This window comes from Phanerochaete carnosa, assembly GCF_000300595.1.
Source record: "Phanerochaete carnosa HHB-10118-sp unplaced genomic scaffold PHACAscaffold_5, whole genome shotgun sequence".
NCBI lineage: Eukaryota > Fungi > Basidiomycota > Agaricomycetes > Polyporales > Phanerochaetaceae > Phanerochaete > Phanerochaete carnosa.
In genome coordinates this window covers 3,634,482-3,662,241 of record NW_006767632.1, presented here as the reverse complement: position 1 = coordinate 3,662,241, position 27,760 = coordinate 3,634,482, and the positions used below count along the sequence as shown (strand labels likewise).

Here is a 27,760-nt window from a genome sequence, read left to right as displayed (position 1 = left end):
ATAATATCTCACACATCATTGGAGTACAATCTCAACGTTTTGGATTTGCCCCTCGCCATTATTGTTCCTGTTTGGTGCTCTTAGCACGAAATTCGACTCTCGATCCCTCATGTCTGGCTAGATACATCTCCCGCTTGTACTTCCTGTCTTTCAACACTCTATTACACCATGTCTAATATTTTTCCATTCTATTATCATGTAAATATGATTTCTGTGCTCGCCAGAAACCGCTGAAGCGTGATTTTTCTAAGTGCTAACTCATCAGCGGCCCGCCGGGCGCTTGTTTGACCCCCTTGGTTGGGCAACGAAACGGCCCAGCTGGTTTCACCAGAAACCTGGTGTGAGACGAGCCAGGACGAGCCTGGGCACCGCATGTGACGTCGTGATCGCTGCTCTCACAACGGGCAAAACCCGCATCCAGTTCCGCGCGAGGTGCGACTGAACATCATCTCCAGTAGCGCATCCAGTACCACATCCAGTACCACATCCAGCCGTGCAATTAGTCGTGGGAATTACTGTCGTGATTGGCTGAACCCCTCTAGAAAGGCAGTGTCAAGTACTAAAAATAGAAGTGATGCGCCACCTCAGTGCCCGACGCTGTCCACCCTTGTGTCAGTGGAAATAATTGCCGCGGTGCCTAGATATTTATTCATAAATAACACATTTACGGTCCTTGTTAAACTTGTGTCAAGGCTACAGATTTGATAGCGTCGCAAGCCACAAATCTAATTGCATCGCCCTTGCATGGGATCATATGATGCATGCACCCAGCGCTCAGCACGCAGTGAGCAGCGCGGTGATTTCCGGGACCACATCCTCGGCGAGCAAAGAGCTATGGCGAGGAAGGGTCGGACGTTCCCTTCATTTAACTAACGGCCACAGTCACGGGCGGAGAGGTGCTAGCCCCTGCGAATTCAGCAGCCAGCGCACTCGAAGTCGCATGAAAGTCTCTCAATCTGGCAGGTAGCCTTGAGAATGCGCGCGGAATATTGCTTATCTTCCATCACGCCATCACGCTGTGCCGCTGTTCAGCCGGCACCTGAGAAATAATCTGAGAATTGCTTTGGACACTGACACAACCTCAAGGGTGGACAACGTCAGGCACTGAGGCGGCGCATCACTTCTTTTTTCAGTACTTGACACTGCCTTTCTGGGGGGGTTCAGCCAATCACGACAGTAATTCCCACGACTGATTGCGCGACTGGATGCGGTACTGGATGTGGTACTGGATGCGCTACTGGAGATGATGTCCAGTCGCACCTCGCGTGGAATTGGATGCGGGTTTTGCCCGCTGTGTCTCGAGAAGGGTGAGAGCTGGTGAGAGCAGCAATCGGGAGCTGCCTTGATTGGACGACGGTATTGGGCGGAATTTAGAACGATCCCGTCTGAAACGTCGCTTCAGGAACCGCACCTTTTCAGGTTGTCCTCCAACGTCTGAACACCGCCATCAAAGTCAGTCAAACCTAAATCAAACCTTTGAAAACCCTGATGTGCGACATGTTGAATCGTAACGGCCGCAATCGTGAGGAGACCCTCCCCGCCTCGCGAAACTCTGTGCATGATGAAGCACCCAAGGATCGTCATGGCGCGCAGCTGCAGGTGCTTGCTGCACAGGCCTCCGACGTATATAAGCTCTCTCGACCGCCATAGCCAAACCACAGATTTCTCACCTCACTTGACTCGAGAGCCTCATAGCTCTTTCTACCCTACATCGTTCATACTGCCATGTTCTTCATCACCTCCTTTATCTTGGCTCTCGCTGCCACCACTGCTGTCTCGATGCCGGCCCCCAAGGATCGTCGCGATGTCCGCATGGCCCGTCGTTCCGCCGGCGGCGCGCCAATTATCACCACCACCACGGCCGGCGCCCAGTTAAATGCGTCTACGGTAAGTCTCCTCTTATGTCTGTGTGTTGCATGTGCTGACAGACTTGATCTCACATAGGTGCCCTTCACGAGCGTCACAGGGTCGTTCGCGATTCCGACGTTTGCTGTGCCTGCGGTGTGGAGGGAGATTCTGCGTACGGGTCGGCGCTCAATATATGCTGGGCTAGACGTGGGGAGAAAGGATGGCCGAAGGTGATCTCGTGTTCTAGACTAGTAGCTTAGCTCGATGAACAGGGAATAAAACACTTACTCAACTCGATAACTCGAATCCGCGCTCGCCGCAGATGTTACTCGATGACTCAGAGAACGAATGACGAGAGGGGCAGACTTTATGCGTGAAGAGGGGGGAAAGGGGTGCTTGTCCATTTCGTGTCCGAGACGCGAGATTATATGTTACAAAGTGAGCCTTCCCGCTGTCGTTCTCTCGACCGGGGGCCAGATCGTCCGAAACGAAGGTATTGGATCCGAAGAGGAGGAGGAGTGACATGCAACGAAGCCAAAGAGGGAGGAAGAAGAGGAAAGCGTACGGTATCGGGGTCTGAATGTCCATTTATGAAGGTAAAGACTCTTGGCGGCTTCTCGGCGACGCTCCGTTCTGACAGGCAATGTCTCAGCGCACTCGACGACCGGGGGGGTTCTACCTATTTTCCTGCGCTTGTCTGCCGCCCTCAGACCGCGGGTGAATGCCCTCGTCGTGGTGCTGCCTACGTCCTGTGTTCCGGGAGCCTCGTCAATGACCGTTGCGAGCCGCACATGTTGGGAAGGAAAGAAAAAGGGGATCGAGGGAGAAAAGCTAGAACGAGACGAGAGAAGTGCGAGAGAAGTGAAAACTGGATGACATGAACGAGCGTAAGACAACCAGGAACCGTGATCCGTCCGCTTCCATTATGGGTGTCAGGAGGATGGACCACGCCTGACGGCGGCCGTCGGGAGAGGCCGTTCGGTCGTCTTGTGAGTTGTGCAATTGTACGCGCTGCGTCCTATAGACTATGGAGAGGGAAGAGAGAGAAAGCGAGAAGGAAAACGTCGTAAGTGCATACACAGGCCGCGTTCTGCGGTTCTTCGGCGCTTAGGCTGAATACCCTTCTACAGCGGGCGACGACCCGAGTGACCTCTACATCGCATCCCTCTTAGTCGACCTTGGTTCCGATTTCTGCGAGAACGGCATAATGGTTGGTATTAACATGGGGATTGATAATGGTTCACAGTTTATCAATGGTCAGTCCGCGCTCCTTGCCCTCCTGCTCGCATGCTGACAAGTCATCTACATTCTCGCAGCCTTTTGGACGAGTTTCCCTGATGATAACAGTCAAATCTTCCCCAACGTTAGCTTCGCGCAGGGCGACAACATAACGGTTTCCATTTCCATGACGAATGCGACGTCGAGCACGGCGGTCGTAACCAACGAGAGCACAGACGAGAGCTCCACCGTGGCCATTGAGACTGGCCCTATTTGCTCGCAGGCGGAAGTAGGATGGTCGGTAGGGGCCGAATTGAACGATTCCAATGACATCATCCCTTTCGTCGACTTTGGCACGGTCAACATCACTGCATCTGCCGAGACCTCGTCAGGCCCTGTCGACATCTCTAACGCGACCATTTTGACCACAGTCCAGAACGGCACTACTGTTGCTTCCGCCTTGCTCGAGGGCGAGATCGTCACTATTGCCTTCGTTTAATGTGGCACAAGGGATGTAGGTTTTGTGGGTCTCGGGAAGTGGAAAGGAGATGGCATAGGATTAATTTGGACATCTCGGATGCTAGAAGGACAGATATTTAATTTAAATTACTTGTATGACTTGATTATACACCCTGGTGTTTATCCAACACTACTTCTATCGTTGTATCGGTCCAAGAAACTGCATTGTTACTTAGCGAGTACTAGTGGACACGGTTTGCATTCCGACGCCGCCACATCACATCTGAAAGAAAGGCGTGCATCATCGGCGGGACGGCTGGATAGATGTTTCGCGGTCTTGCGACCGGCGGCAACAATAGGGCGACAACTCCCCCATGCCTTGTGCAACTTATCTGAGACTTATTCTTCGCCTCGCGGTAGACCTCAATGGTGTTCCGAGCAGGATAGACACTGACCGATGAGGAGAGCGTTCAGAGCCAAGACCATGAAGGCGCCTGTACCGAGGATCATTGCAACAGGCGTCCACTCCATGTCGGCGAGGTCTCTTGCAATTGATATACTTCACAAATTTTTTGTTTACGAATTGCCAGCCTGCCAAACTCGTCTGATCTGCCAATGTTGTAGATCTGCTGAGCCTTACAGCTTACGGCCTTGTTTACCACCCTTATCTAGTTTCGGGAACCAACGCGCTGATGGCGGGACTCTAAACACCATCAGACGCCCAAATGCATCTCACAGTAGTACATAACTAATCGGTCGAAGGCTGTGACGCTGTTCATCTATAGATGCCCCAAACTGCACCAGATTTTCCGCGTGTACATTTTGTTACGTATACGCTTTACTAGTAGACGAGTATTGGATGCGTAGCGTATTCACGGCGCCCTTTGCCAGCGCCGTATGCTTAACGACATATGCCTTTGAGAGACCTTCTCAGTATACAGATAATATAATATCAAACATGCTCCCATAGCCTTACTGGTGTCGCTCGAATCACACCTCAGGACAATATCCCCGTCTAGCTCTACCATACTGAGCGCCCTCAACCCGCCATCTGAACAAAATGCGAAAGCGCTGTTGTGGGCGGCTATTGCCTGTCTTGCTTGTTAGCGACAGAGGGCAGTGCAAACAGACAACGCCCTCGCCTTTTACTAGGGCGTTCCGTGTGCTGCCCTCATCCCAATGTCGCTTAGGCAATTTTTCAAAGTATCTGAACTTCTGAGTTCAGCTTATCTGCTTCCTTTTTTCCCTTCATTCTTCTCGCTGCTGGCTTGAACCTCTCAGAATATTGATATTCTAAATTTCTGATTCTCTGACCGTAATTCTGGACTAGTCGACTGGAAGATTTGTGTCTCCTTCAACAGGCTTTTGCAAGCCATGTTCCCCATGAACCCGCGCATACCATGTTTGTAGCTTTACACAATTTGGTACCAAGACTTTGCATAGTCTATAATATATTCGTGAGAGAACGGAAGTCGAATCTCAAAGTAGCGTGCAGATGATTTGCTGTGGCAGAGGGGCCTCAAAGCGACAGATCCTCTCAATCTTCCAACCGGAGGCCTTCAGTAGTGTCATAAACTCCCCGACCGTCCGCTCCTGGCAGTTCATCATCCCGAGCATCTGCGGGCAGTCCGTCAGCCATCAATGAAGAGCGGACGGCGCGGAAAAATACGCACGTTCATGTCCATTAGATAGCCCCAACCAATGGTAGAGTCGGGGTACGCCAGTAGAGGCTCGGGAGCCGCAGCCTTCGCTGCTCCAGGGATGTTGTCGATGCTGCTCGTGTCGCGGCAGAGGTAGTCCGAGATGCCGTCGATGATGATAAGCTTCGTTTCGGGCTGCGCGGCCTCGCGGAGGCGCGTTAGGAACTTGGTAGCGTACTTGTTGGACCAGTTATGCGTCGTGTAGCGCAGAAGGAAGATGGATGCGTCACGAATGTACTGCGGGTCGAACATGTCGTGGGGCTCCAAGCGGACGATGCCCTTCTCGACATAGCCTGGCATCTTCTGTGCCCAGTGCTGAGAGAAGTGGAGCTGCGTAAGCATCCGAGTGGCTAGCCAAGAGATAGGACATACCTCATGCGCGGCTTTAATGACAGCAGGCCTATCCTGAACTACATAACGGAGATGCTTGTGCGTGCTGGCGAGCACCATGGTCAAGTTGCCGATTCCACCAGCGACGTCGACGACAAGACTGCCTTCTGGAAGCTTGGCCCATTCGAATCCTGACAACGCGTTAGCCTGACGACTATCAGCATGAATCAGCATGACCTGCCTTCGTTGACGACCTTATCAGAGTTGTAGTGGGTCGTGCCCCGCATCGCGTTCGGGAACTTACTCAGAGTGATTATGTTCTCCGGCTCCTCGAGCCATTCGTAGCAAGGAAGGCGTGTGCGGTGGCCGCGCTGAAACGCAGCCTCGGTAGGCTCCTCGGAGAAGCCGGTGACAGGGTCCAGTAGCGTCTCGGTGAGACTGGCAGCGGTCTTCATGTTCTCATGTCCGCTATAGATCACAGATTTTAAAGGTGTTTCCCTTTATGCTTAAAACGCAGCTTACTTGAGGGAAACAATAGCAGCAACACCGCTCGAGCCATCCCACCTGCCCAATGGACTATTTTCACTGTAAGCACCGGGGCACATCATTTCAAAAATGTGCAAGCTTACTTTTCTAAAATCTCCTTGACGGACTTTCCAAGGCACATGCCAGACGACAGCCTAGTGTTCCTAAAGACATCGGGTGCAACCTCTTCGAAGACATGCCTGGTAGCAAGCAAACGTAGGATACGGCCTAGCAAGGCAACCGAAGTCAATCTCAGATAATAATAGAAGCATTCTGAGATACACACCGAGGCGTCCTGGGTGGACCTTGGTGGCAGCAGCGATGTCGTTAACATGCAAGCCCTGGCGATAGTCATATTTAGCAGAAGAGTGCTCTAGACGGTGGCGGGAATCTTACCTTATCGCCTGCCTCTCGTAGAATATCGGGCACGAATGTCGCATCAATGTATGCAAGCGATGCAGGGAAGTACCCCTGTGAAAAATGAGCTGGTAAGCCTCGTCATAGAGATGCGCGTTCGTACCCAGAGACCCATTCCGAGAAGATACGGCTGCGGGTGGGAGAGCGTCGCGATGAGCTGATACGCGGCAGCAATAATTGGTGCCGCCTGCGACGAAAACTCGTTCTGTATCGCGTCCGTCTCGGGGCTGCACACGACGTCGGGCGTCGGGTACGAAAAGCCCCTCGCGGTGCACTGCGCTTGGATGTCCTTCACGCCGTTCGAGATGACCTGTGCAAGGGCTTCAACCGACGACATCTCTACAAGTGCAGGGAGGATGGAGGTGATGCTGAACCCGGGATAGCCAAGCTGACGGATATAAGGTGGTCTGGGACCTACTGCGTCTCCAGCAAAGGCTGTGAGAGGCATGTGTAATAACCATGTGTGTTCTCCACAGTATTGGATGTGCTCAACGTGTCCGATCCAGAGGAGTAAAGTTCTAGGCGTGGAAAATATGTTCCGAGAAGGTTGTTGTTTCACGCTGTACTGCGTTGTACGGATTCAACGGACGGTTCGGTATCTGAGCCAGAGCGAAATTTACAAGAGCAAAACGTCAAAAGGCATTGAAAGTTGTTGCCGAAACCGGGAAACATACCGAAGAATGTCTCACTTCTGTCCATCACTAAAACAAACGTTCGGGACGTCTAGTCACGATAGAAATGCATGAGAAAATGTTCACCAGTAGAGCAAAGCATTGAGCGGTCTCGTTAGCAGTGGGTCGACATATACATTTTACAGCGTCCCGCAAGCAGGAAAACCAGCTCGGTAAGTTTCGGTTTGGTCTAACAGGCTCGCAAAGGCCGAGAAGTAACTCCAACAGGCCTGCACAGCTTCTATTTTGCCGGGGACATCTTCTCACGAAAAGAACACAACAACGGTAGTTATATCGTCCCTATACGTAATGGTCAGAAATGTTCAGAGCAACGGATAGACCGGAAGAGAAACCTTCGTCGTCTCGATTCCTGTCCAGGTTCTAACTCCAGCACTCTAGCAAAGCGTTCCTTGCCCGTACCACTCAGGGCGTTCCTGATGAGATGGGTGGCGGCATTCTCGTCCTTGTTCACAAATCGCGGTTCTTGGTTAGGAGTTCTCACGCGCACAGCGTCAGGATCAAAGTCGCCTGCTACGGGAAGCTCCTTGGGAAGCAGAGGCTGTCGCCCACGCTGGCGAACCGGGCCCCTGGGGTCGGTTGCTCTCCAGTCGAGCCACCAGCCAACGAGCCCGACCGCGTCTTCGCTAGTGAGCCACTCCCAGAGCCCGTCACTCGCGATGATGAGAAAGTCGCCGGGCTCAATCTTGGTCGTGGTCACCTCCGGTTCAGCGATGAGATACGGAGGGGTCTTCAGTTTGCCTGGCGGAGGGTATACGAGGTTTTTCTCAGCCAAGCGCCTCTGGAGGTCTAGCGACCATTTGTACCTCCCATTGCCAAACGCCCGGGACACACCCCATCCTATCACCCGGCCGTTCTGCACGACTTGCTCGCCGGGGTGCTGAGCGAGAAGACGAGATTGCTCCGCGGGATTCCAGCCGTTCTGGTCGATGATGAGCTCGCGCACCTCGTACACGTAGCCAAGGCCATCTGGGTGCGCGACCCGGCGTCCGAGGACAGCGCGTGAGTCCCCGACGGCGCCGACGTGAAGAAGCCGAGTGTGGGAATTGTAGAAAGCGACCGTGGCACAGGAGCCTGAGTATGCTTGTGCGAGGAGTTCTATGCCGTCTTCACGAGTAGGGGCTGCGAGAGCCTTCTCGGCTGCCTCGAGGACTATCTGGTCGTCGACGCGTTTGAAGGTGTCCTTGATGGTCTTCTCGATGTCTTCCACGAGTGGTTCTTTCTCTGGTACGGGTCTTATATCATTTCCCTTGACGCGGCTGTATAAATCGCATAGACTCCCCAGCAGAGCATCCAACAGGTTTTCAACTAGCCAGTTGCTTGTTTTCGGACCGTTGTGACCGTCAAGGACAGTGAAGAATGAGTGGAAGCCATCAGGAACAGGGTACATCCTTTCGGAGAGGCAGTCTTCCATAGGGTCGTTGCTGCCGCGAGTTTTGAGTACGCACGAAAGGGTCGCACAGTGCTCTCACCTCGGTATCGACGAACAATCACGACGTCGAATGCCTGTAACGTCGTCATACTCGTCAGAAATCTCAAAGCGACGTAGTTTTGCTTCTAGGCCTGTAAGATCTTGACGAGGCCTGACCACCTTCCGCACGACATCTAGATTGTGTATATCATCGATGTCCAAATGTACCAGAGCCTTGCGAGAGAGGTAATACGCTGAGCCTCCAGCACTTAGTGCCGTTACAGCCTGAATCAGACGTCGTCGCCCAGCATGTCGAGTGAAAAAATGTCCGTAGAGTCTATGCATGCAAACAACAACCAGATACGACGGCCAGATCGCAGAAAAGCGAAAGCCAAGAAAGAGTAGATGGTGGTCGCCAGTCCAGTGCCAATCTGGAAACTCTGGGAAAGGTGTGCATGACGCATCAACTGATGCGCTTTAAGCTCTATACGAGGAAATCCCGCACATCAGCATAAATTAGTCCCGATGTGAGAGCATTCTCTGAGCGTTACACAGGCAAAATAAGCCATGCGTCGAGCGCAACTCTGCGCAATGATATGACCTTCGAAAAAAGTTTAATCAGAGAATCTAACTCCTCGGCCGTGAGCGAGACCAGCTTGAGGACCCCCGCGCGCCGCGCGAGGTCAATAGACTGAAGTCCTATACAGCGCGTCCTTATTTCGAATCAGCACCTGGAACCGCAGCCAACTAAATCAACCGTCTAACTAAGTGGATCTAGGAGAAGAATATCACGAAGATTGTGATATCATCCCTGGAATAGCAGGTCAGCGACTCGGAGACACAGCCGGTCCCGCATCAGAGAACAGAGGATCGCGACACATGCCTTTGTGGTGCGATCTCTTCTTCCAGCTCGGCGTTTAGCATGGTGGTCAGTTGCTGCCTGTTCGCACCACCCAACGCATTCCTGAGAAGATGCGTGGCAGCATTTTCGTCCATGTGAACGAATCGAGGCTCCACTTGCGGAAGTCTAAAGCGTGGAGCACCAGGGCTGCTATGGCTTATCGCAGGCAAATCTTTAGGGGAAAGAGGCTGCCGTCTGGTATTGCGGAAAGAGCCCTTGGGGTCGAATCCTCTCGATTCGAGCCACCACCCTACGAGTCCGACCGCTTCTGCGCCCGTGAGCCAGCTCCAAAAGCCCGCGCTCGCAACGATGAGGAAATCCCCGGGTTCAGTTTTGGTCGTAGAGACGTCCGGATCAGCAGTAAGGGAGGGATTGTGTGATGTCTTTAGCTCGTCTGGATGCGGGCTTAAAAGCCGCTTATCCGCAAGGCGCTTCTGCATGTCCGGGGACCATTTATGCTTTCCAAAGCCAAATGCGCGAGACACGTTCAGCTCCATTGTCTGACCATCTCGCGCATCCTGCCCTCCAGGATGCTGTGCGGGACGACGGGGTTCGTCGATAGGACTCCGCCTGGTGTGATCGGCGGTGAGCTCGCGTACCTCGTACGCGTAGCCGCGACCGTCAGGACGCGCAATGCGGCGCCCGAGGACAGTGCGTGAATTGCCCACATGTCCGATGTGGAGCAGGTGGGTCGCGGCGTTGTACGATGCTACCGTGGCGCACGAGCCAGAGTACGCTTTCGTAAGCGCTTCGACGCCTTCGTCGCGGACGGGTATTCCAAGGGCTTCCTCGGCCGTGTCGTGGACCAGATACCTGTCCACGACCTCGAAACCGTCCTTGAACGCCGTTTCAATCTGGACGGCGGACGGCTCATTGGGACACTTGCCGTTGACAAGTACATAGAGGGGACCTATATACTCCGCTACAGCCTGTATGAGGTTGCAGCTGAGCCAGTAGCTGGTTTCAGGCCCGATGTGACCATCGTAGACGCCGAACCACGACCAGATGCCTCTACACGAGTGGAATAGTTTGAAGGCGGCGTACTCTTCGGGATTATCGTCGCTGAACTTGATAGTTAGTTAAGTTGTTAGCAGTTTTTCCATATTGTCCTTACCTTGGAAGAGCCGTGAAATCCCACCGGGAGATCTCTGGAGAGTCCTCATCGTATCGCGCCGAGAACTCCCATTGACGCAGTTTTAGCTCTGCTCCTTGTAAGCCTAAGGGGGCGGTAACTTGAGTTGCCGCTACAAACCGCTGTGGCTCTTCCTCAGCATCTAGGTGTATGTTTGCCTTGCCCGAGAAGTAATAAGCCGAACTACCAACGCTGACTAGCGTTGCAATTGTGGCGGTCGTTCGGGATACTAGACGTCGTTGGTGATTACAGCGAGACCAAATTTGTGTATAGGATCTGTACATGCAGAAGGAGGTAGCGATTAATTACCTCGTAAAAAGTGAGAAGGTCAGCTGGCAGACGGTTGTCAAGTGCCAGATCCGAGGAACGCTGAGTTAGTAGGAAGGGCCGGACGGGACGTCCGACCGAGCGCGCGCCTATTGCCATATACAGCATATGTCGGGGCTCTGGCGCCGGCGCTCCCGGTTTCTATCCTACCGCCATCCTGCCGCCATCTCTCGGCTCTGAAAGCTTGCGAAAATGAATATCGCCTGGTTTCTGACCTCTAGTACTGAAGACGCCACCGACTAGGTTGCATGCTGTCACCACGTCTCTGGGCGTTATGCGTAGAGCAGTCATTACCGCGACCGTGTAAGCACTTCGACGTGCTTTCCGATATGTCCACGGATATGTTGGCAGTGTCATCTTAGAATGCGGGGATGGAAGGCAAAGCAATACCTTGCCTGTGCCAACGTGGTTATTAATCAACACGCCCACCTCAGGGCCGCCATCAGAACTTGAGAACAGCATTCTGACAGAGATATTGCGCGGTCAATCTCCTCCAGACACTGCGATGTTATTCGCACGCAACAGTCGCTATTGTGGGGGTTTCGGCTTTGACACTTGCTATGCTACCATCCAACCCGCGACGAGTCGCGAACCTTTTGTCTTCCCGTCTCTAGGCAACGCAGCTGTCCAGTTTTCCATAGTCTCGCAGTCCTCAGCTTTTTGTCTTCGTGCTAGATGCAAGCACCGCTTAGAGGGAGATGTCTAGGCTGTCAAGCAAATGATGGCATTAATCGAGAGCCGACTATGTATGGCAGGAGGCCCAGGTGCCTGTCGTGACCAACGGTACGCTCGACAAAGCGCGAGGCCCCACTATTGTGCTGGTCACCAGCAAAGAGCAGGCTCCAGGCAGGCAGGCAGGCAGAATGCCTGAAATCCCATAAATTCGCCTGCGAGGCTACGTTGGCAGCACAGAGGCTGAGCCTTTTCGTCCCGCCCTTTCTGCTGGCATGATGGTGTCGACGCTTATTGCTCTTTCCTCCCTGTTCGCGCTCGCCTTCGCGTCGCCTGTGGCGCGCAGAATGAAGGTGCTCGAGTCGCGCGCGCTCCCGGCGGCTGGGTTCGTCCGCACGGGTCCTGCGGCCGCCAACACGACGTTGGATCTGCGCATCGCCCTCGTGCAGAGCAACACCGATACGCTCATCGAGGCGCTCTACAACGTGAGCACGCCTGGCCACCCGTCGTACGGGCAGCATCTCAGCAAGGAAGAGGTGTGTTGTTTCCTTCCAGCTTTGACGCTCGTGTTGTCTGACTTCGTGTGGTCCATGATAGGTTGAGCAATTGGTCGCGCCGTCCACAGAGAGCATCACAGCTGTCAACGCGTGGCTCCAGCAGGCTGGGGTCAACGCGACGACTATGACACCCGCGGGCGACTGGCTCAGCATCTCGGTTCCTGTCAGCAAAGCGAACTCGCTCTTCGACGCGGACTTCGCCGTCTATACCCATTCGGAGACAGGCCAGCAGGCAGTGCGAACGATGGAGTATTCAGTTCCGCACGCGCTCCAGGGCCATGTCGATTTCGTCCATCCGACTGTCTCGTGAGTCGCAATTCTTCGTCATCCTGCTCGAAAGTGAGTCTCACAGCGAACGATAGATTTCCGAATCCGAGCTCTGCGAAGTCATTCGTTACAGCGCCGAGGCCACTAGGTCGCAGTGCCAACCTTACAGCTCGGGACACACCATGCACGCCCCTCAGTGTGACACCCAATTGTGTTCAGACTTTATACAATATTCCGTCGACTAAGGCCACGCAGAGTTCGAACCAGCTCGGCGTGAGCGGTTTCCTCAACGAATTTGTCAATGAGATCGATCTTAATGTCAGTATCTCTATTCAATTTCATGAACGCTCGTCACTGACAGTAATCTTGTAGACATTCCTTGGAAAGTTCCGTCCAGACCTCGGGGACACAGGTTTCGCCGTGGCGTCCCTTGATGGTGGTTCCGACTCAGAGCAGGAAGGCCAGGCAGGCCTCGAAGCAGTATGTTCCTCTCTGAGTCGACGTGATTCCTTGAAACTTATGTCTCCCAGAGCCTCGACATCCAGTACACTGTCGGCGTAGCCTCTGGCGTTCCAGTAACGTTCATCTCTGTCGGCGAGAAGAATCAGGACGGCCTAAGTGGTTTCCTGGACATTGTCAACTTCTTGCTTAACGAGCCAAATCCACCTCAAGTTTTGTCCACTAGTTATGGTAATAACGAGCCTCTGATGCCGTTGTCTCTCGTAAAGTGAGCTACAATCACGGCTACGTGTGGCACACGACCGCTGACATTTGACAGGAACCTTTGCAATGCCTATGCTCAGCTGGGCGCTCGTGGCACCTCTATCCTTTTCGCCTCAGGCGATGGCGGCGTTTCAGGAGAGGGACAGCAGAATTGCACATCCTTCGTACCCACCTTCCCTTCTGGCTGCCCCTTGTGAGTCTCTCAGCCTGATTTCCGAACTGGTCGCTGACGCGCGTTAGCCTAACTTCGGTCGGCGCCACCGCCCTGACGAGCCCAAGCACCGAGACCGGAGCACCATTCTCCTCTGGCGGCTTCTCGGGCATCTTCGCTGTACCGTCGTACCAGGCGTCCGTCGTGCAGTCGTACGTCTCCGGGCTTCCCAGCGATATCCAGAGCGAGTTCACCAGCGGGATGAGAGGGTACCCGGACGTCGCAGCCATCGGAACGAACGTCGAGATCATCCTTAACGGCAAAAACTTGACGGTCCTCGGGACGAGCTGCTCTACGCCGATCTTCGCGAGCGTCGTCGCGCTTATCAACGACGAGCTCGCCGCGGCGGGCATGAGCCCGCTTGGATTCCTCAACCCGTTCTTGTACGCGAATCCTGGCGCGTTCAATGACATCACGACCGGCAGCAATCCAGGGTGTGGCACCAATGGTTTCCCTGCCGCGTCGGGCTGGGATCCTGTCACCGGTCTTGGAACCCCCAACTATCCTGCTCTGAGGGCAGCTGCGGGCCTTTAAACGATACCATAATGCGTAATGTCTTTATTTAACTTAACGTACGATCGTATGGAACTTTGACGTTGTACATAGAGATGTATTTTAATCCCAAGTAACGACTGTAGTATATGTTTCATTAACGCAGATCCTACTCTTTAGATAATATTTACAAAAATCTGAGCCTTCAGCTTCATGAGGAAAGTCATATTAATAGCTATTGAGCTCATCACTCGGTTAGATATTACTTATGTAACCTTCGCTTTGAGACATGCTTCTACCTGCTTTTGGCAACTACTATATGGCATACTCATAGCACCGACGGTCACCGGTCACTGGTCGATATCACTGGCATCATACCTCTCTCGTGGCTTACCATACGCTTGTCGTCGTCGTCACCTATCAGTCGCCGTACGAAGTTTATCCACACTTTCCTAGGCCATTTGAGTGCGGGAATGAGCTTTACAGACATGGAAAAGTTGCACACTCGTGCGGCTGTTCCTCCGAGCGCCCTGGCATCACGCCATCCGTGATGGGATTGCGAACGGCGTTTATCACGCGCTTAGGAAACTGATGCCTTTCGAAGTTCGCGAGAGGTGTTCTGAACTTGCAGCACTTACGTCTGTACAACAGAATCGACCGTCGGCTGCAATATTTTTTCGAGCTGGGTCCGCCCCGTCAAATGACCGTCTGCATCACTGTGGCAGTTCTTCATTTTCTGGTCATAGAACAATAGCAAGTACGTGACACTGACTTTTTTAAAAAATACTCCATTTGACTTGCCTCCAGCTCTGTGAGCTCCGAGCCCGACACAGATTTTGACAAGATCGCAAGCACGGCCATGCAGGCGATATCAGCTCGAGAAAATTCTGGAGCTTCTACTAGGACTCGGAACGTAAAAGCGTGTCTTGCTCGGTATAACTCCGACTGTCCAATTCGGAATTCCACCTCTCCAATAAACGCGGCTCCTCTTCAACCCTTCGCCACCTTACACTCGAGGCTCGTTCTCGGTCTTCCGAAGGCACCTGCCTTGTCACTTTCGGATCAGTACCCTGGGGGTCTTGATTGGACCACGATTATGCATAAAATCTTTCCAGGAGCGTCTTCGCTGCTCCTACATAATAGATGCAGGCATATCCAGCAGCCCGTCACGGCTTTCACGACTGATAATGACCGCTAACGAACGTACACGACTCTTGGACCCCGCCCACGACGATGGACACCGAAAAGATTATGGCGTCAAGCACCATTCGGAGCTTGGGCCTCTGGATCTGCCACAGTCAACTCGCTACGGTATCCTGGTAGGAGTATGGATAGCCAATTTTCTCTCGGTATGTCCATGTCCATTTCCATTACGTGCCAGTACTGCTCGCTAAATATTCCAAAGGCCTTGAACAGTATGTGCGCATGTGGTTTCCGTGATATCTGGTTTAACTTTGTGTCCCCTTTCTAGCGACTATGGTAGCAACCCGTATGTGCACCTTCGATACACTTTGGGGTCCTATTCTGACGACAAGTCCCAGTGCTGTCCTCAATATCGTCAGATTTCCAGAAGTCGCACCAAGCGAGTTGGCTGGGAACGGCGTAAGTGCCGACTTAAATACCCTTCTCGCAGCGGCATATTGAAACCGAGATCTGTACCTAGCTATCTCCTCGCGACTTGTACGTTCACGCCCCTGTACGGTCGTTTGTGCAATGCCATGGGACGGCGCGCAGCGAATCAGACGGCAGTCACCTTCGCCGCGATAGGCACGGCCGTCTGCGGGCTCTCGAACAGTATGGAGATGCTCATCGCGGCTCGATTCGTGCGTTTGCCAGCAGAACTTACTTGACACCGCAGAACGCTAACGATCCTGCGCAGGTCGCCGGTATGGGTGGCGGCGGCGTCTTCACGACTGCCTCGTGAGTTTACAGTCCGTATTTGGTGCCTGCGAATGCCCGGCTGACACTCGCGCTAGGATCATCACCTGCGATATGTACAGTATGCGGGTACGTGCCAGTACATGGGAGAGCTCCAAGCAACCCTTGACGATGATGTATTGCAGTCACGGGGTCTCACCCAGGGCGTCGCGGCTATCTTCGAAAGCGTACGTCTCCGCAGGCTTCGAAAAGAAGCGCGTGGCACTAAGAACCTTCCAGCTAGGCATGGGACTTGGCGGCCCGTTTGGAGGGTTCATTAACGACCGGTGCGTTGCTGCGCAGGATCGCATCCTGTTAGACTGCTGATTGCAATGCGGCAGCTTCGGCTGGCGGTGGGCATTCCTCTCGCAGCTGCCCCTCTTTGCCATTTCGCTCGCACTCACGTCGTGGAATCTGCACTACCCAACGCCGGTGTGTTACTCTTCTCCTTTTCTTATCTCGCTTAGGTGGGCCTGCTAAACTTGTCTCCCTAGGGGCGGGGTGCCAGCGCCAAGGAGATCCTGAAGAAGATCGACTATGGCGGTAGTTTTTCATTACTTGGTGCCGTCCGTCGCCTCCCCTGGTGACCCCGGTTCAGCGAACTAACATTTATTGTCTCCAGGTTTTGTCGTTCCTGGTATTCCTTACCGCGCGCTACAGCAATGAACTGCCGGTCAGTTGAGCGGGTTCATCTTGCCGAGAAAGACGCTGATATCCGTCACCTGCCCAGTGGACCTCGCCGGTCGTCTACATAACGTTTGTCACGGCGGCCGTCCTCGCCGTCACGTTCTTCGTGGTGGAGATCAAGTATGCGCGGGAGCCGATCCTGCCGCCGACGCTCGTGCAGATGAAGGTGCCGATGCTCGTAGGCACGGCGAGCTTCATGGTCTCGATGTGCAACTTTGCGATCATGTACAACCTGCCTACGTGGTTCCAGACCGTCATGCTGACCAGTGCCGGCGAGGCCGGTGAGTATCTCCGAGCGCTTGCAGTGTTCTGAGTGCCAAAGCAGCCTTCTGCAGGGGCACATCTGATCCCTAATGGGATTTCGCTATCGCTCGGGTCTCTCTTCGCGGGGTGAGATCTCATTGAGACGATACAGTGGGACGAGTCGTGCTCACGTATCGCATACAGCTGGATTATGCACCGCACTGGGAGATACAGGACACTGACGCTCGTGTGCGGCATCCTTCCCTTCATTTCAACAATTATGATCAGCATGATGACCGAAAACTCACACCCACTTCTTCTCTGGTTGGGCATTGTGCGTAACCGGCTCATTCTAATGCTGAAGTGCTGAACAAACCTCTTTCTAGCTCCCCCTTGGATTCGGAAATGCAGTGGTGCTTCAGACAATGCTCAGTGAGTGTCCAGCCTATAGGATTACTTCAGACTAGCCTGAATACACTTTTTAGTCGCTCTTCTGTCTCATATCCCTGGTAAGTGGATACAAAGCTATTATATTACCTAGGCGCTCATTCTTCTGTTCAGCCTCCGCTCTCGCAATAGGCACAGGGTTCAGCCAGTTCTGGCGTGGCGTCGGTATGTATCCTCAGCCGCAATTAACCTTGCCCACAAAATTGACCCGAGGTGAATCTTAAGGTCAAGTGGCAGGTGTCGGCCTCTCGTCCGCGATCTTCCAGTCGAGTCTGAACATCGAGCTGCACAACCGGATCGTTGGCCGTGGTGCTGAGGAGGTACTTCTGCCCGCATCAGTCTCTCGTATCGTTAGCTAAATTCGGTTTGCGTCAGCTTATCACAAGAATAAGACATTCCGCCACCCTCGTCGCGCAACTACCACCAGACCTGCAACGCGCCGCACGCGATGCTTACGCGGGAAGCTTGCGCTCCGTGTTCATTGCAGCAGCATGCTCGACGTTTATCGCGTACTTCATCCGCTTCCCCGTACGTCCGCGCGCCCCGTTGCACTCTATCCAGCTCACATTGCATGACAGGTCCCAGACAAAGCACTGGAAGACGAGCCGGCGCACGACACTAAAGCTGTGCAGAGCACGCCTGCAACGCCCTCGCTGCCGTACGCGCCGCTGCCCGGCTCGGGAGAGACGAGCGTCGCGGAGGACGTCGAGTGGGAGAGCGAGGACGACACGCTCTACGTCGCGCAAAGCCGCCGGCTGTCTGTGTACGAAGCCGGCGTGGCCGCAGCGCTGGCGACGCCTATCGATCTCGATGGCCCGCAGGCGAACATCTGTGGGCCCACAAGGGGGGTGGTGCGGGACGAGGAGGAAAGACAGAATACCTGACGTGGTGCACATGCGGGCTTATCGATTATCGCTTACTAGTCGCATTTCCAGAACGTCTGGTTCGAAAAACATTCTCAAGACATAGTCTTCCAGAATATAATGATTTGATAGCATGGTCAAGAGATAGTCATGAAAGAGAAGTCTGTATGTAAGCCGAGGATGCCGTCTCAGCTGTTCAGTTATCCTCCGCAGTACTAACCTCGAAAGGGTCATCTGATCCAAAGACAGCAGCATCCTCAAACAGCCCATCTCTCGCGCGTGCGTCATCCGTGTCCGTAGTGAAAGATCCCGCATTCTCCAGCTCGTTTTCGTCCAGATCACGCACGACCTGGTGCAGCGACCCGGAGGGCGATCTACTCGCTCGCACGGCTGCACTGCTTGCCCTGTGATCATAGCTAACGACCTCCACGGACGGGCTGCGTCTGTTGGCTCTTGCGATAGCTGGCCGAACGCGGCTCGACGACGCCGCGGCGGCTTGTGCCGTACTCGAGGCCTCGTCTTGGCTCCTGACTTCTGTGACCACCCGGGGCCGCCGATCGCTATCGGTACGCCTCGAGTACGTTCGTGGTGTGCGCGGCATTGGATTAACGGGCGTGCGCGGCGCTGGGTTAACGGGTGTTCGCGGCGTTGGATTAACGGATGTGCCCTGCGTGGGGTTAACGAGTGTGCGCTGCGTGTTCGGAGGCGAGCTGAGCTTCTCGCCAGCTTCTACAGCAGGACTATGCCCTCGACCGGATGATTCTGGGATATCGGGTTCGGGATCTTCCTCTTCCTCCCCCTCCCCCTCTTCCCTGAATGGAAGAGACTGCGTTAGACAAAAGAAATATCAAAGCAGCTGCACTATTACCTCTCGAAATGCTTCTGTCGCTTTCGTGGAGGCGGGAACTCCTCCTCATTTTCACTCGTGGCAAACTCGCCTTGCTTGTCAGGGTCTTCCTCCTCTTCTTCCTCTTCCAGGGCATATGCGCGCGCGCGCTTATTCAACCTGCGGTCGCTCCTGTAAGCCGCCTTTGACTCGACCGTGTAACCCTTCTCGGTTATAATTGTGTCGATCCTGCCATCCAGACGCACGCTATTCTTTTTGTAGCGTTCTTTCCAGGACTGCATTGGATGATTGTTCGCCAGCCGCCATAGGCCCTCTGGATACTGGAAGCAACATTCAACATTACGATTGCGCCAGAGTGCTTAGGTGCGCCTACCTCCTCCCCGTGTGCTACGAGCTGCTCATAAATCTTGACCCCGAAGCGCCCACCCGCACCCATCTCAGGTACTTTCATTGCAATCCACTGGCACAACGTTTCTTCTTCTTCATCGGTGTAGTGAGAACGCCTTATGCACATGTCTAAGTCTGCCTCGAATATATTGTGGTCGTGATGGACTTACCTCCCAGGATGACGCCCGTGCATGGTTGTCCTGTCTTCCAACAGTTCGTCCTGGAAAGACTTCCGTTCGATGCACTTCTGAATAAAGCCGGTGCCCTCTGCACGGTGATTGGGATCATGGGCACAGTACCGCTTGTACCTGTCGAGTACGCCGTCGTTCACGATCCAGACGTCGGCATCCTCGATGCGGTCGGAGACCTTGCCGCCATGTCGCTGTGATATAGGGAGCCGAACCACGATGTCAAAAGCGGTTCGCACGCCACGGAGCCATATGCACGCACCTCAATCCTGACCTTGGCTTCTTTCGCACGTACCGCTTCTAGTCCGCCTTCCTCCGACACGAATGTACGACCGGTGACGACGAAGAACCTGATGGGTTCTCCCTTTTTGTCGATGAAAACCTGCAAGTTGTGTCAAGAACGACGCGAAATTATCGAAGCAGGCTCTACACCAACCTTCGCATATCTAGGCATGCCGCGCCCGCCCTTTGGCGGCGCTGTTCGCGCCGTTCAATACCGGCGGTCACGCGAAGTGAGACTGCTTGTCTCAAGACTCGTCCAGTAAGCAGTAGCAACACCACAAAATTATCCTTCGGAGGACCTGTCGTTACCGGCAGGAGAACCGCAGTCAATGTGGGCGATTTCGGGTGGTGGGTGACGGAAAAGACGAAAAGCGCCCGAGGCGCGCTAGACCCTAAACCCCAAACCTTGGGTGGCGCGGCTGACAAGCGGCCCCACCCGGCACTTAGTGTGTCTCAACTTCGAGCCTGTAACAGACGTAAATATACTTTGTCTGCAGTAAACCAAAAGAAAACATGAAACTTCTAGCCCATATTGTACAATTAATTTGAGTGCAACTAGTGCTGCGATGTTCAAACACCAGCCGCCGCCTTCAAAGCCGCAAAGTTGGGGGTGCCCAGGCCCGTGACGGGGTCCCAGCCCGTTGTAGCCGGGAAGCCGTTGGTGTTGCACCCCGGGTTATCGCCGGTCGTGATATCGTGGAACGCGCCGGGGTTCGCGTACAGGAACGGGTTGAGGAAGCCGAGCGGGCTCTTGCCGGCGGCGATGAGTGCGTCGTTGATGAGCGCGATGTTGCTCGCAAAGATAGGGCTCGAGCAGCTCGTGCCGTCTACGAGTTCGACCTCGCCTTCGATGACGATCTCGAGGCTCACACCGATCGCGGAGACGTCTGGGAATGCGCGCCCTGAGGTGTTGTACAAGCCACTGTCCGTGGACCCGAGGAAGGCAAGGTAGGACGAGACGGCAGAGGTTTGGTATGACTGCCTGCCGAAGTAGTCGGAGAAGCCGCCAGAGGAGAACGACGCGGCGGTCTCGCCGCCGGATGAGGTGAGCTGAGTGGCACCGACGGAGGTCACGCTGCCAGTCCGTAGTCGGCAAGGTCATCAAGAGAAAGATTCGCAGGAGACACTTACAATGGGCAGGAAGTGGGGAAAACCGGGACGAAATCGGTGCAGCTCGAAGTATGTCCGCCGGAGACACCGCCGTCGCCAGAAGCGAAGAGAATGGACGTTCCACGAGCACCGAGTTGAGCGTAAGCATTGCAAAGGTTGCTGCTTACAATCAGTATCATGTTGAGCTTGGGCTGAGAACATAACTTACTTGGCAAGAGAGAACGAGATCGTATTCTCATCAAAGCCGTAGCTGGTGGTCAGGACTTGTGGCGGGTTAGACTCGCCAAGGAGAAAATTGATGATGTCTAGGAAGCCCATAAGGTCTCCGTCTTTGTTCTCCAGACCGACAGAGATAAATGTGACTGGGACGCCGGAGGCAATGCCGACGGTGTACTGGATGTCAAGGTTCTATCGAGTACGGCCAATAAGGACACTCTTCGGAGCGCGATAGACAGAGACATACCGCCTCAAGACCGGCCTCGCTGGCATTCTGCGGGTTCTGGCCATCATCAACGGTCTGAAGGGAGAATGTCTCTCCTTCGAGGTCCGGCCGGAACTCGTTCAAAAAAGTCTGTAGCGTTGATTGTCAGTGTTGAATGCACCTGACCTTCGAGTATCGTGCGCACTGCAAGATCAGCCTTGTTGGCGAACTCATCCTCGAAACCGCTGACCCCGAGTTTGTTTGAGCTCTGGGTCGCCTTTGTGGTGGGGATGCCGTAGAGAGACAGGACGCAGTCGGGGGTGATTCCCGAAGTCGAGCAAGAAGCCAAAGGCTCGATAGCGCGGCGCCCGGGGTTAGACGGTGTCGAGACGACGGGACGCAGGGAGATCGGGCTCGGGAACCTGTAACATGGGTCGAGTCAACGTCAAGTCTCACACTAGGCCACAGTGCTACTCACGTAATTGTAGGGTGAACGAAGTCAAGGTGTCCCTCAAGCTCAGTGGGAATCGAGTAGCTCATGGTGCGGATTGCCTGCTTGCCAGTCTCGGAGTGGGTATAGACAGCGAAGTCGGCATCGAAGAGCTCATTCGCCTGGCCCACGGGCACGGAAACACTGAGCCAATCACCGGCCGGCGAAATGGTGGCGGCGCTTAGCCCGGCCTGCTCGAGCCAGGAATTGACAGCTTCGGTGCTCTGTGCGGTCGGCGCAACAAAGTTCTCAGCCTTAACAGTGCAAGTTAGTACGAACAACATGCTTGGGATAAAGATACTTGCTTCTTCCTTGCTGAGGTGCTCGCCGTAGGACGCGCTGTCTGGAGTGCTGACAGAGTACAGCGCGTCGATGAGCCCCTCTGGGTTATTCTGCACGAGCGCGATACGCAGGTTCAGCTCGGTATCTGCGGAAGCAGCGCCGGTGCGGACGTAGCCCGCGGGCACACTCTGTATCGCCTCGCGGACCTTCATGCTGCGAGCGGTGGGCTTCGCGAACACGAGCGAGAACAGCGCAGAGAAGATGAGAAACTTGGACATCATCTTGTACCGCGTGCGAGAGAACAAGGCTGTGGCCTTGGTGCTTTCTGTTCGTCGAAAACGCGTGGTTTTATAGTGCTGCAGAGCGGGCACCAAGTGCCCTGACGCCTACTTGTCTGGGAAGCACGACGTAGCCCATGGTCATGCCATCCCGAGTACATCGAAAAGCACACGACGCATCTGTGCTTCTCCGAATGAAGAGAGTCCAGGCCAAGTAGGGCGATAGCTGGGAGAGCGGACGAAAGGAGGACGCGACGACTGCCGGGCACCGTTCATCTCGGCGACCGCACTGCAAATTTGATAAACAACACTGTAAGATGACTCGTCCACGCAGTCTACCTTTTTTCCGTAGCAATTACCGCGCAATCATGGCTGCGTTAGCGACGGATCTGAGGCACTCTTCGCTACAATCATGCAAGCTATAAGATGTGAGGCGACGGACATCTCAGTTTTACAATGCCGTGAGAAATTTGGCTCACTTCTGGTGCATGGATATTAGCCAAGCCTTCAGTTTACGAAGCGGCTGATACTTGAGGAGAGGGCCTACAGAACCACATGAGTCCCCGGCCGATGATGAGAAGCACGGCCTGACCCAGATATCCATACTGCAACACGCGCATGACTGTTGCAGCAAGCCAGATATGCCGTACCAGGCCCTGCAAAGTGCAATAGAACCGTGCCGAAGAAGCTCTTCGCCGTGAACAAGTTAAGTTCTCGGTGTCATGTGAGTGTAAGGTGCTCTCGGGAAGCGATGAGGCACAACGTAAAGCATGCGGTACAGCGTTATCTCTCTCTACAGCATGCGACATACTTAGGGGGAGGGCGTAAGGACTCGCCTGGATTTTGTGAAATAGGCTGCATTGTGGTGGGAAGAGAGCAAGGAAGCGCCACGACTCCATAGCGAGACACGGGCGCACAAATTGATGCGCCTGATCGACCGGCACGTCCAAAATGGGATCCGGGACCCTAACCGAGACGGTGATTATACACCCAACCCGACAGCCACCGGCGGACTCTATCCAGCGTAGTCTACACCTCGATAAAGGCCTTTGCTAGTCCTCGTTCACCACACTCTTCCCCTTGCAACGTAACGTTCGTCGATCCCTCCGGCGAACCAATCACGTTAATCTTCATCGCATACCCCTGCACGACGTCGCTCTGCGCAAAATGCACCCCCTCCAATCTCCACTTAACGTTATTCGCCTTCTATGACCCGCCCGCTGGGAATCTCCCGAGATTAGGCTGGTTCAGGCCAGTTTCTCGCTTCTTACCCAGCATATCCATGTAATCGGTGTCGGCAAACCCAAAGCGCAACATTATTATGCGTAGTACGCCAAGAAGCTTACGCATTTTCCGTAGACTTCCGTATATATCCTCACCGAGCTTGCGTGCAATGTCCTATGGGCAAGGTTTATCATCACCAATCGGAGCAATTGGAAGGAACTGGAAGGCCATCGAGACGTCGTCTTGTGCCCGCGACAGCGCTTCAGGATTCCCGCAGTCTGTCCTGCGGGTACCACCCAGCACTGCACGATTGTGTCAAGCGTAGGGGTCTTCGGCACTGGATTGCGCGTCCATGCTTTTGAGCTTACTTGCAACTTCTTCGGGGTCATAATGTGCGGAGCATGAATGCAAAGCCCGACAGGGACGCCGGGATGTTCGTGTACGCCTCGGCGGGACCCATGATGGAGGAATTCGCAGGGACGGTGACCTTGCTGCTACTACCCTTTTTGTCGCCGCTAACGCTATTAAGTACGGACCACGCTGGCACAGTGTGTGGAGCAGAACCGCTCTGGCCGTCCGCGAGGCTACTTGTGTAACGATTATTGACGCACCGACAGGATACGACCGTAGGTTTTTCCAAGTACGCTAAGGTGCTCATTCGTGCACATAGTTGTGCAGGGTGGTGAACGAACACGCACCGACGTGCGTCGTGCAGGGACGAGAAGCGCTCCTCGTCGGCGAAAGCGCCAATAGGGCCACAAATTAAAGTGCCACCAAACCATTGCGATCGCTTGCTCGCTCGAGTTCTTTTCGCAAAATCTCCCCGCATTGACGTCTGGCAATGTTTCTCGCAGCGATATTCACGCTATGCTGCAACCTTCACAGTACTTGCACCGTCCATGGCCCAAGCATTTCAACACCATCGACAGTGTCCGGTTCCTCTCTTGGGATCTGGCTCTCAAGGCAACGCCGCTTGGCTGGGAAGCCGAAGAAGCCGCTACACTGCATTACATCAGGTTACACACTACAATTCCCGTTCCCGGTGTATACGCACAAGCAGACGGACACGGCTCGCGGTATCTGCTCATGGACCGCGTCGAAGGCGAGAACCTAGAGCTCGCATGGCATCACCTGAACGACGAACAGCGCGACGCCATTGCCGAGCAGCTGCAAGACTATGTATTTCAGCTGCGTGCGCTACCGCCGATGCACGGCCTCAGGGTCTGCGCGGTGAATGGCGGAGCGTTGCGGGACAGTCGCATCACGTCAACGGGCAAGATCGGCCCGTTCGCAGACGAAGCAGAGTTCAATGACTTCATTGTGCCCATGGCGGAAAGCTTCATCTGCACGGAGATACTCGAGGAGACTCGTAGGCGGATGCGAGACAATCACCAGGTCGTGTTTACGCATGGAGACCTTGCGCCCAGGAATATTCTCGTCAAGGGCTCGCAGATTGTGGCAGTCCTCGATTGGGCCCAGGCGGGGTGGCTCCCGGAGCACTGGGAGCTGGTGAAGGCGATGTGATATCCAATGATGTATGGGACAGACATACCGTGGGAGAGCCGTATGCAAGCAATGTTCTCGAAGGAGCAAATACGAGATTGGGGAGTTGATAAGGAGATTACGGAGCACTTAGTGGGAGCATTCTAGGTATGTTCACATGCAAATATGTATGTGGTTTTTCGCTAACTACTGTACAGCGTACAGCTGTAGCCGTGCGGTTTCACTCACTGCTCTCGCTCTCGTTTTCTACATTCTATTTCTCGGACATACTCCACCAGGCCTCTTGCCATCACTTTCTCAGTTCTCTTACTTACCGCTCCCTTGGGACACTTCATCTCATTCTCCGCTCGTGCTCTGAGAGCCATCACTGTTCGCCTTATAACTTCCCCCCCTTTTGTTCCGAGACTTCAGTTTTTCCCTCTCGAAACGAAAGCGTGCCTTTTCGTCATCGCATATTTATCTCATGACGAGTTTTTACGATATTTTCGTTATGGTTGAGTTACTGGCGGATCATCCACGGACACGGCCAGATTGTTGTCCAGCGCGCGCGAAGCCGACTGCCAATACGATGTGAATCGGGAACAGTCCGTGCGTAGTTGTTGAGGTTAGGCAAGAACCGCCGCCGCTCAGAGTTGTTGCGCGGAGACTTGGAGTTGGCAGAATTATTTTTGCCTGCACATGTTCTCTCATCTCTTGCGACTCAAACTACAGGTCCGCCGACGGCTTGGTAGGCATGGATAAATATGTTTAGCAACAAATAAGCGCGAATTGACAACCGAACCGTTCTAGGTAGATCTCGGAGGCCTCAGGGCCCGGTTCAAATAAGTTATATGGTTCTACACACTGCACAAAACCGCTTGCATGCGGCGTTCGGTGTCGTCTAAGGCTACTGCTGATAGAAGTGGACGCTAGGATACAGCCGAGGTATCTGCTAATTGTACAATGGCTCCCTGTCTGAAATTCAAGAGGTAAAGCGAAAAGGGTGTGTACGACACGCGGGGCCGCCGATATTCACCGAGTTGGTGACATCTTTACAGGTACGCCTGCAATGAACGTATGAGCACGTGCGGTCTGGGCGGATGAAATTGATACTTACAGCGGCATTTGGCGGGCTCGCAACACCACCCAGGCTGTAAAAAATCGCACATGAGCAAGTACGAGCACAATTAGAGGAGGGACACGTGCACGTTCAACGGCCAGGACGAGAAGAAGAATGTGTGCTTCTTTGCTTCGGCACAAGCCTTTGCAAGGTCCTCGAGCTCGAAGAACTCGCCGATGGGCATGCCGAACAGTCTATGGTGTCTTAGCAAAGTTAATCTTTCGCTTTCCAAAGTATAGGCTTACCCAAGGATAGTCTAAGGAGCAATAACGTTAATCAAGAAGAGGTATGTGTATAAAGCTGGGCGGACCTGATGCATGTTCGGCGTACCCGCCGGGGTGGGCCAGCGCTGGAGCAAATGTCAGCAGCAATCTCCAAACGGACTAGAATATATACTTACCTCTAGGCAAGGCATATCAGAAGCAACGGCCGCGAAGTGGTTGTTCCTGTACTAGCTCAGTGTCTATATGCGCCCCGAGACCACGCCATAGCTCACCAGAGGAAACGCTTCGTATCTTCGGACTGCTCGATTCCGGCGCTGCACGCGCATATCAGCTCAACTAATGCTCAAAAAGTCAGGCTCGTCTCACAAGGTCTCCGGTCGCGTGCTCAACGCTTCACGGTCCTCCCGCGTCACCGAGTACCATTTCTGCGTGAAGCCGACACGCAGGATAAGGATGTCGCCTGTCTTGAATGTAATGCCTTCCTTCTTTGCACACGCCTCGAGGTCGCTCGCCGGAATCGCGTGCGTCGTCCACGGGTCGTATGGCAGCGGCTTCGCGCCGTCTTCAGTGTAGAATCTCACCATGTCAAGCAGAACACCGCGGCCGCAGATACCATGCTTTGCCCAATCTATTTACGAGTGAGAATGGCACTAGGAGCTGGTGGAGAGGACATCGTACTGTGAATGCCGAGCTTGATCTTATGTTTGTTCTTCTCCAGTTCGTCGGGATCGCTGATGAAGAAATGGCCCTGGGCGATACTTGCTGCCGGTGTGCTGGTTGGCGTTTAGACTTTATTTCTTCTGATAATAGAGTCATTATTGAGCATCGAGACCTACTTGTTATAGAAGACATTGTGGCCACCGAAAACACCGTAGTGGCGCAAGCCGTCCCACTGACTGCCAGATTGTGTATTCTGCCAGGTCCACTTCAGCTAAACTCGTCTCGTCACCTAATGATTCACGTACGAGAACAAGCATATCGTCGTTGGTGGCTTCAGAACGCATCCATTGGTTGTGGATCGGAGGTTGACGTTTGAAGCACGGCTTGCCGGGATAGTTGACAGGGCTTATACCCGCAAGATCAGCACACTTCAGCAAGCCGCTTGCACGACACACTGAAGCTCTTACAGGTTCAAGCAAATCATCTTTCCCTGCTTGGCCTCTTTGAGTGCCTCTGCGACAACCTTCTCCGTCAATAGGTTCACCGTCCCGAGTTCGTCATCCGGCCCCCATACACCCCACGCGCATCCTGTGTACTGGTGGAAATGAGGGAGCTCGTCAAAGGTCGGCAGTTTCTTCTCTTCGGTCATGCTGATTCTGACTGGGAACAAGTTCGATTCAAGTCGTCGAGGTTGCCCGCCGCCTTAAAGGGCTCTCGTGTCCGTCGGGC

At 54.0% G+C, this 27,760-nt stretch overlaps 8 protein-coding genes across 8 annotated transcripts; 3 read left to right on the top strand and 5 right to left on the bottom strand.

Annotated features, from left to right (window-relative positions):
- Positions 1–1,725: 1,725 nt before the first annotated feature.
- Positions 1,726–3,565, top strand: PHACADRAFT_93700 (uncharacterized protein; the record flags this gene model as incomplete). Its single annotated transcript, XM_007396381.1, has 4 exons — positions 1,726–1,887; positions 1,945–2,001; positions 2,960–3,104; positions 3,165–3,565. 4 exons carry the CDS (start codon positions 1,726–1,728, stop codon positions 3,563–3,565), a joined length of 765 nt encoding a protein of 254 aa, XP_007396443.1.
- Positions 3,566–4,973: 1,408 nt separating this feature from the next.
- Positions 4,974–6,853, bottom strand: PHACADRAFT_257231 (uncharacterized protein). Its single transcript, XM_007396380.1, has 9 exons — positions 6,601–6,853; positions 6,477–6,551; positions 6,367–6,421; positions 6,185–6,308; positions 6,078–6,131; positions 5,797–6,023; positions 5,598–5,746; positions 5,199–5,540; positions 4,974–5,142 (listed from the first exon to the last, which is right to left on the bottom strand). Exons 1-9 carry the CDS (start codon positions 6,832–6,834, stop codon positions 5,005–5,007), a joined length of 1,398 nt encoding a protein of 465 aa, XP_007396442.1. The 5' UTR covers positions 6,835–6,853; the 3' UTR covers positions 4,974–5,004.
- Positions 6,854–7,141: 288 nt separating this feature from the next.
- On the bottom strand, positions 7,142–9,014 carry PHACADRAFT_257228 (uncharacterized protein). The gene is made up of 2 exons (XM_007396379.1): positions 8,631–9,014; positions 7,142–8,610 (listed from the first exon to the last, which is right to left on the bottom strand). The coding sequence occupies exons 1-2, from the start codon at positions 8,705–8,707 to the stop codon at positions 7,482–7,484; spliced, it is 1,206 nt and encodes a 401-aa protein (XP_007396441.1). The 5' UTR covers positions 8,708–9,014; the 3' UTR covers positions 7,142–7,481.
- A 438-nt stretch (positions 9,015–9,452) lies between these two features.
- On the bottom strand, positions 9,453–10,914 carry PHACADRAFT_29097 (uncharacterized protein; the record flags this gene model as incomplete). Its single annotated transcript, XM_007395197.1, has 2 exons — positions 9,453–10,560; positions 10,613–10,914. The coding sequence occupies 2 exons, from the start codon at positions 10,912–10,914 to the stop codon at positions 9,453–9,455; spliced, it is 1,410 nt and encodes a 469-aa protein (XP_007395259.1).
- A 689-nt stretch (positions 10,915–11,603) lies between these two features.
- Positions 11,604–14,319, top strand: PHACADRAFT_145272 (uncharacterized protein). The gene is made up of 7 exons (XM_007396378.1): positions 11,604–12,165; positions 12,227–12,492; positions 12,549–12,771; positions 12,826–12,933; positions 12,984–13,180; positions 13,232–13,369; positions 13,417–14,319. Exons 1-7 carry the CDS (start codon positions 11,905–11,907, stop codon positions 13,919–13,921), a joined length of 1,698 nt encoding a protein of 565 aa, XP_007396440.1. The 5' UTR covers positions 11,604–11,904; the 3' UTR covers positions 13,922–14,319.
- A 589-nt stretch (positions 14,320–14,908) lies between these two features.
- PHACADRAFT_257222 (uncharacterized protein) lies at positions 14,909–23,055 on the bottom strand. The gene is made up of 34 exons (XM_007396377.1): positions 22,801–23,055; positions 22,663–22,740; positions 22,066–22,612; positions 21,750–22,014; positions 21,477–21,693; positions 21,314–21,421; positions 21,059–21,258; positions 20,872–21,009; positions 19,897–20,815; positions 19,721–19,842; positions 19,441–19,652; positions 19,259–19,386; positions 18,907–19,205; positions 17,752–18,850; positions 17,549–17,701; positions 17,399–17,493; positions 17,288–17,338; positions 17,212–17,235; positions 17,113–17,158; positions 16,931–17,060; positions 16,819–16,873; positions 16,527–16,764; positions 16,419–16,469; positions 16,291–16,362; positions 16,138–16,228; positions 16,037–16,083; positions 15,943–15,984; positions 15,856–15,886; positions 15,759–15,799; positions 15,543–15,702; positions 15,421–15,481; positions 15,351–15,368; positions 15,285–15,294; positions 14,909–15,228 (listed from the first exon to the last, which is right to left on the bottom strand). The coding sequence occupies exons 3-9, from the start codon at positions 22,322–22,324 to the stop codon at positions 20,311–20,313; spliced, it is 1,692 nt and encodes a 563-aa protein (XP_007396439.1). The 5' UTR covers positions 22,325–22,612; positions 22,663–22,740; positions 22,801–23,055; the 3' UTR covers positions 14,909–15,228; positions 15,285–15,294; positions 15,351–15,368; positions 15,421–15,481; positions 15,543–15,702; positions 15,759–15,799; positions 15,856–15,886; positions 15,943–15,984; positions 16,037–16,083; positions 16,138–16,228; positions 16,291–16,362; positions 16,419–16,469; positions 16,527–16,764; positions 16,819–16,873; positions 16,931–17,060; positions 17,113–17,158; positions 17,212–17,235; positions 17,288–17,338; positions 17,399–17,493; positions 17,549–17,701; positions 17,752–18,850; positions 18,907–19,205; positions 19,259–19,386; positions 19,441–19,652; positions 19,721–19,842; positions 19,897–20,310.
- A 165-nt stretch (positions 23,056–23,220) lies between these two features.
- PHACADRAFT_257219 (uncharacterized protein) lies at positions 23,221–26,096 on the top strand. Its single transcript, XM_007396376.1, has one exon. The coding sequence runs from the start codon at positions 24,413–24,415 to the stop codon at positions 25,067–25,069; it is 657 nt and encodes a 218-aa protein (XP_007396438.1). The 5' UTR covers positions 23,221–24,412; the 3' UTR covers positions 25,070–26,096.
- PHACADRAFT_196192 (uncharacterized protein) lies at positions 26,080–27,680 on the bottom strand (the record flags this gene model as incomplete). The annotated part of the gene is made up of 12 exons (XM_007396375.1): positions 26,080–26,091; positions 26,145–26,178; positions 26,252–26,341; positions 26,393–26,403; positions 26,458–26,496; positions 26,548–26,593; positions 26,644–26,685; positions 26,738–26,999; positions 27,050–27,144; positions 27,208–27,284; positions 27,337–27,436; positions 27,499–27,680. The coding sequence occupies 12 exons, from the start codon at positions 27,678–27,680 to the stop codon at positions 26,080–26,082; spliced, it is 990 nt and encodes a 329-aa protein (XP_007396437.1).
- Between the last annotated feature and the right edge of the window lie 80 nt (positions 27,681–27,760).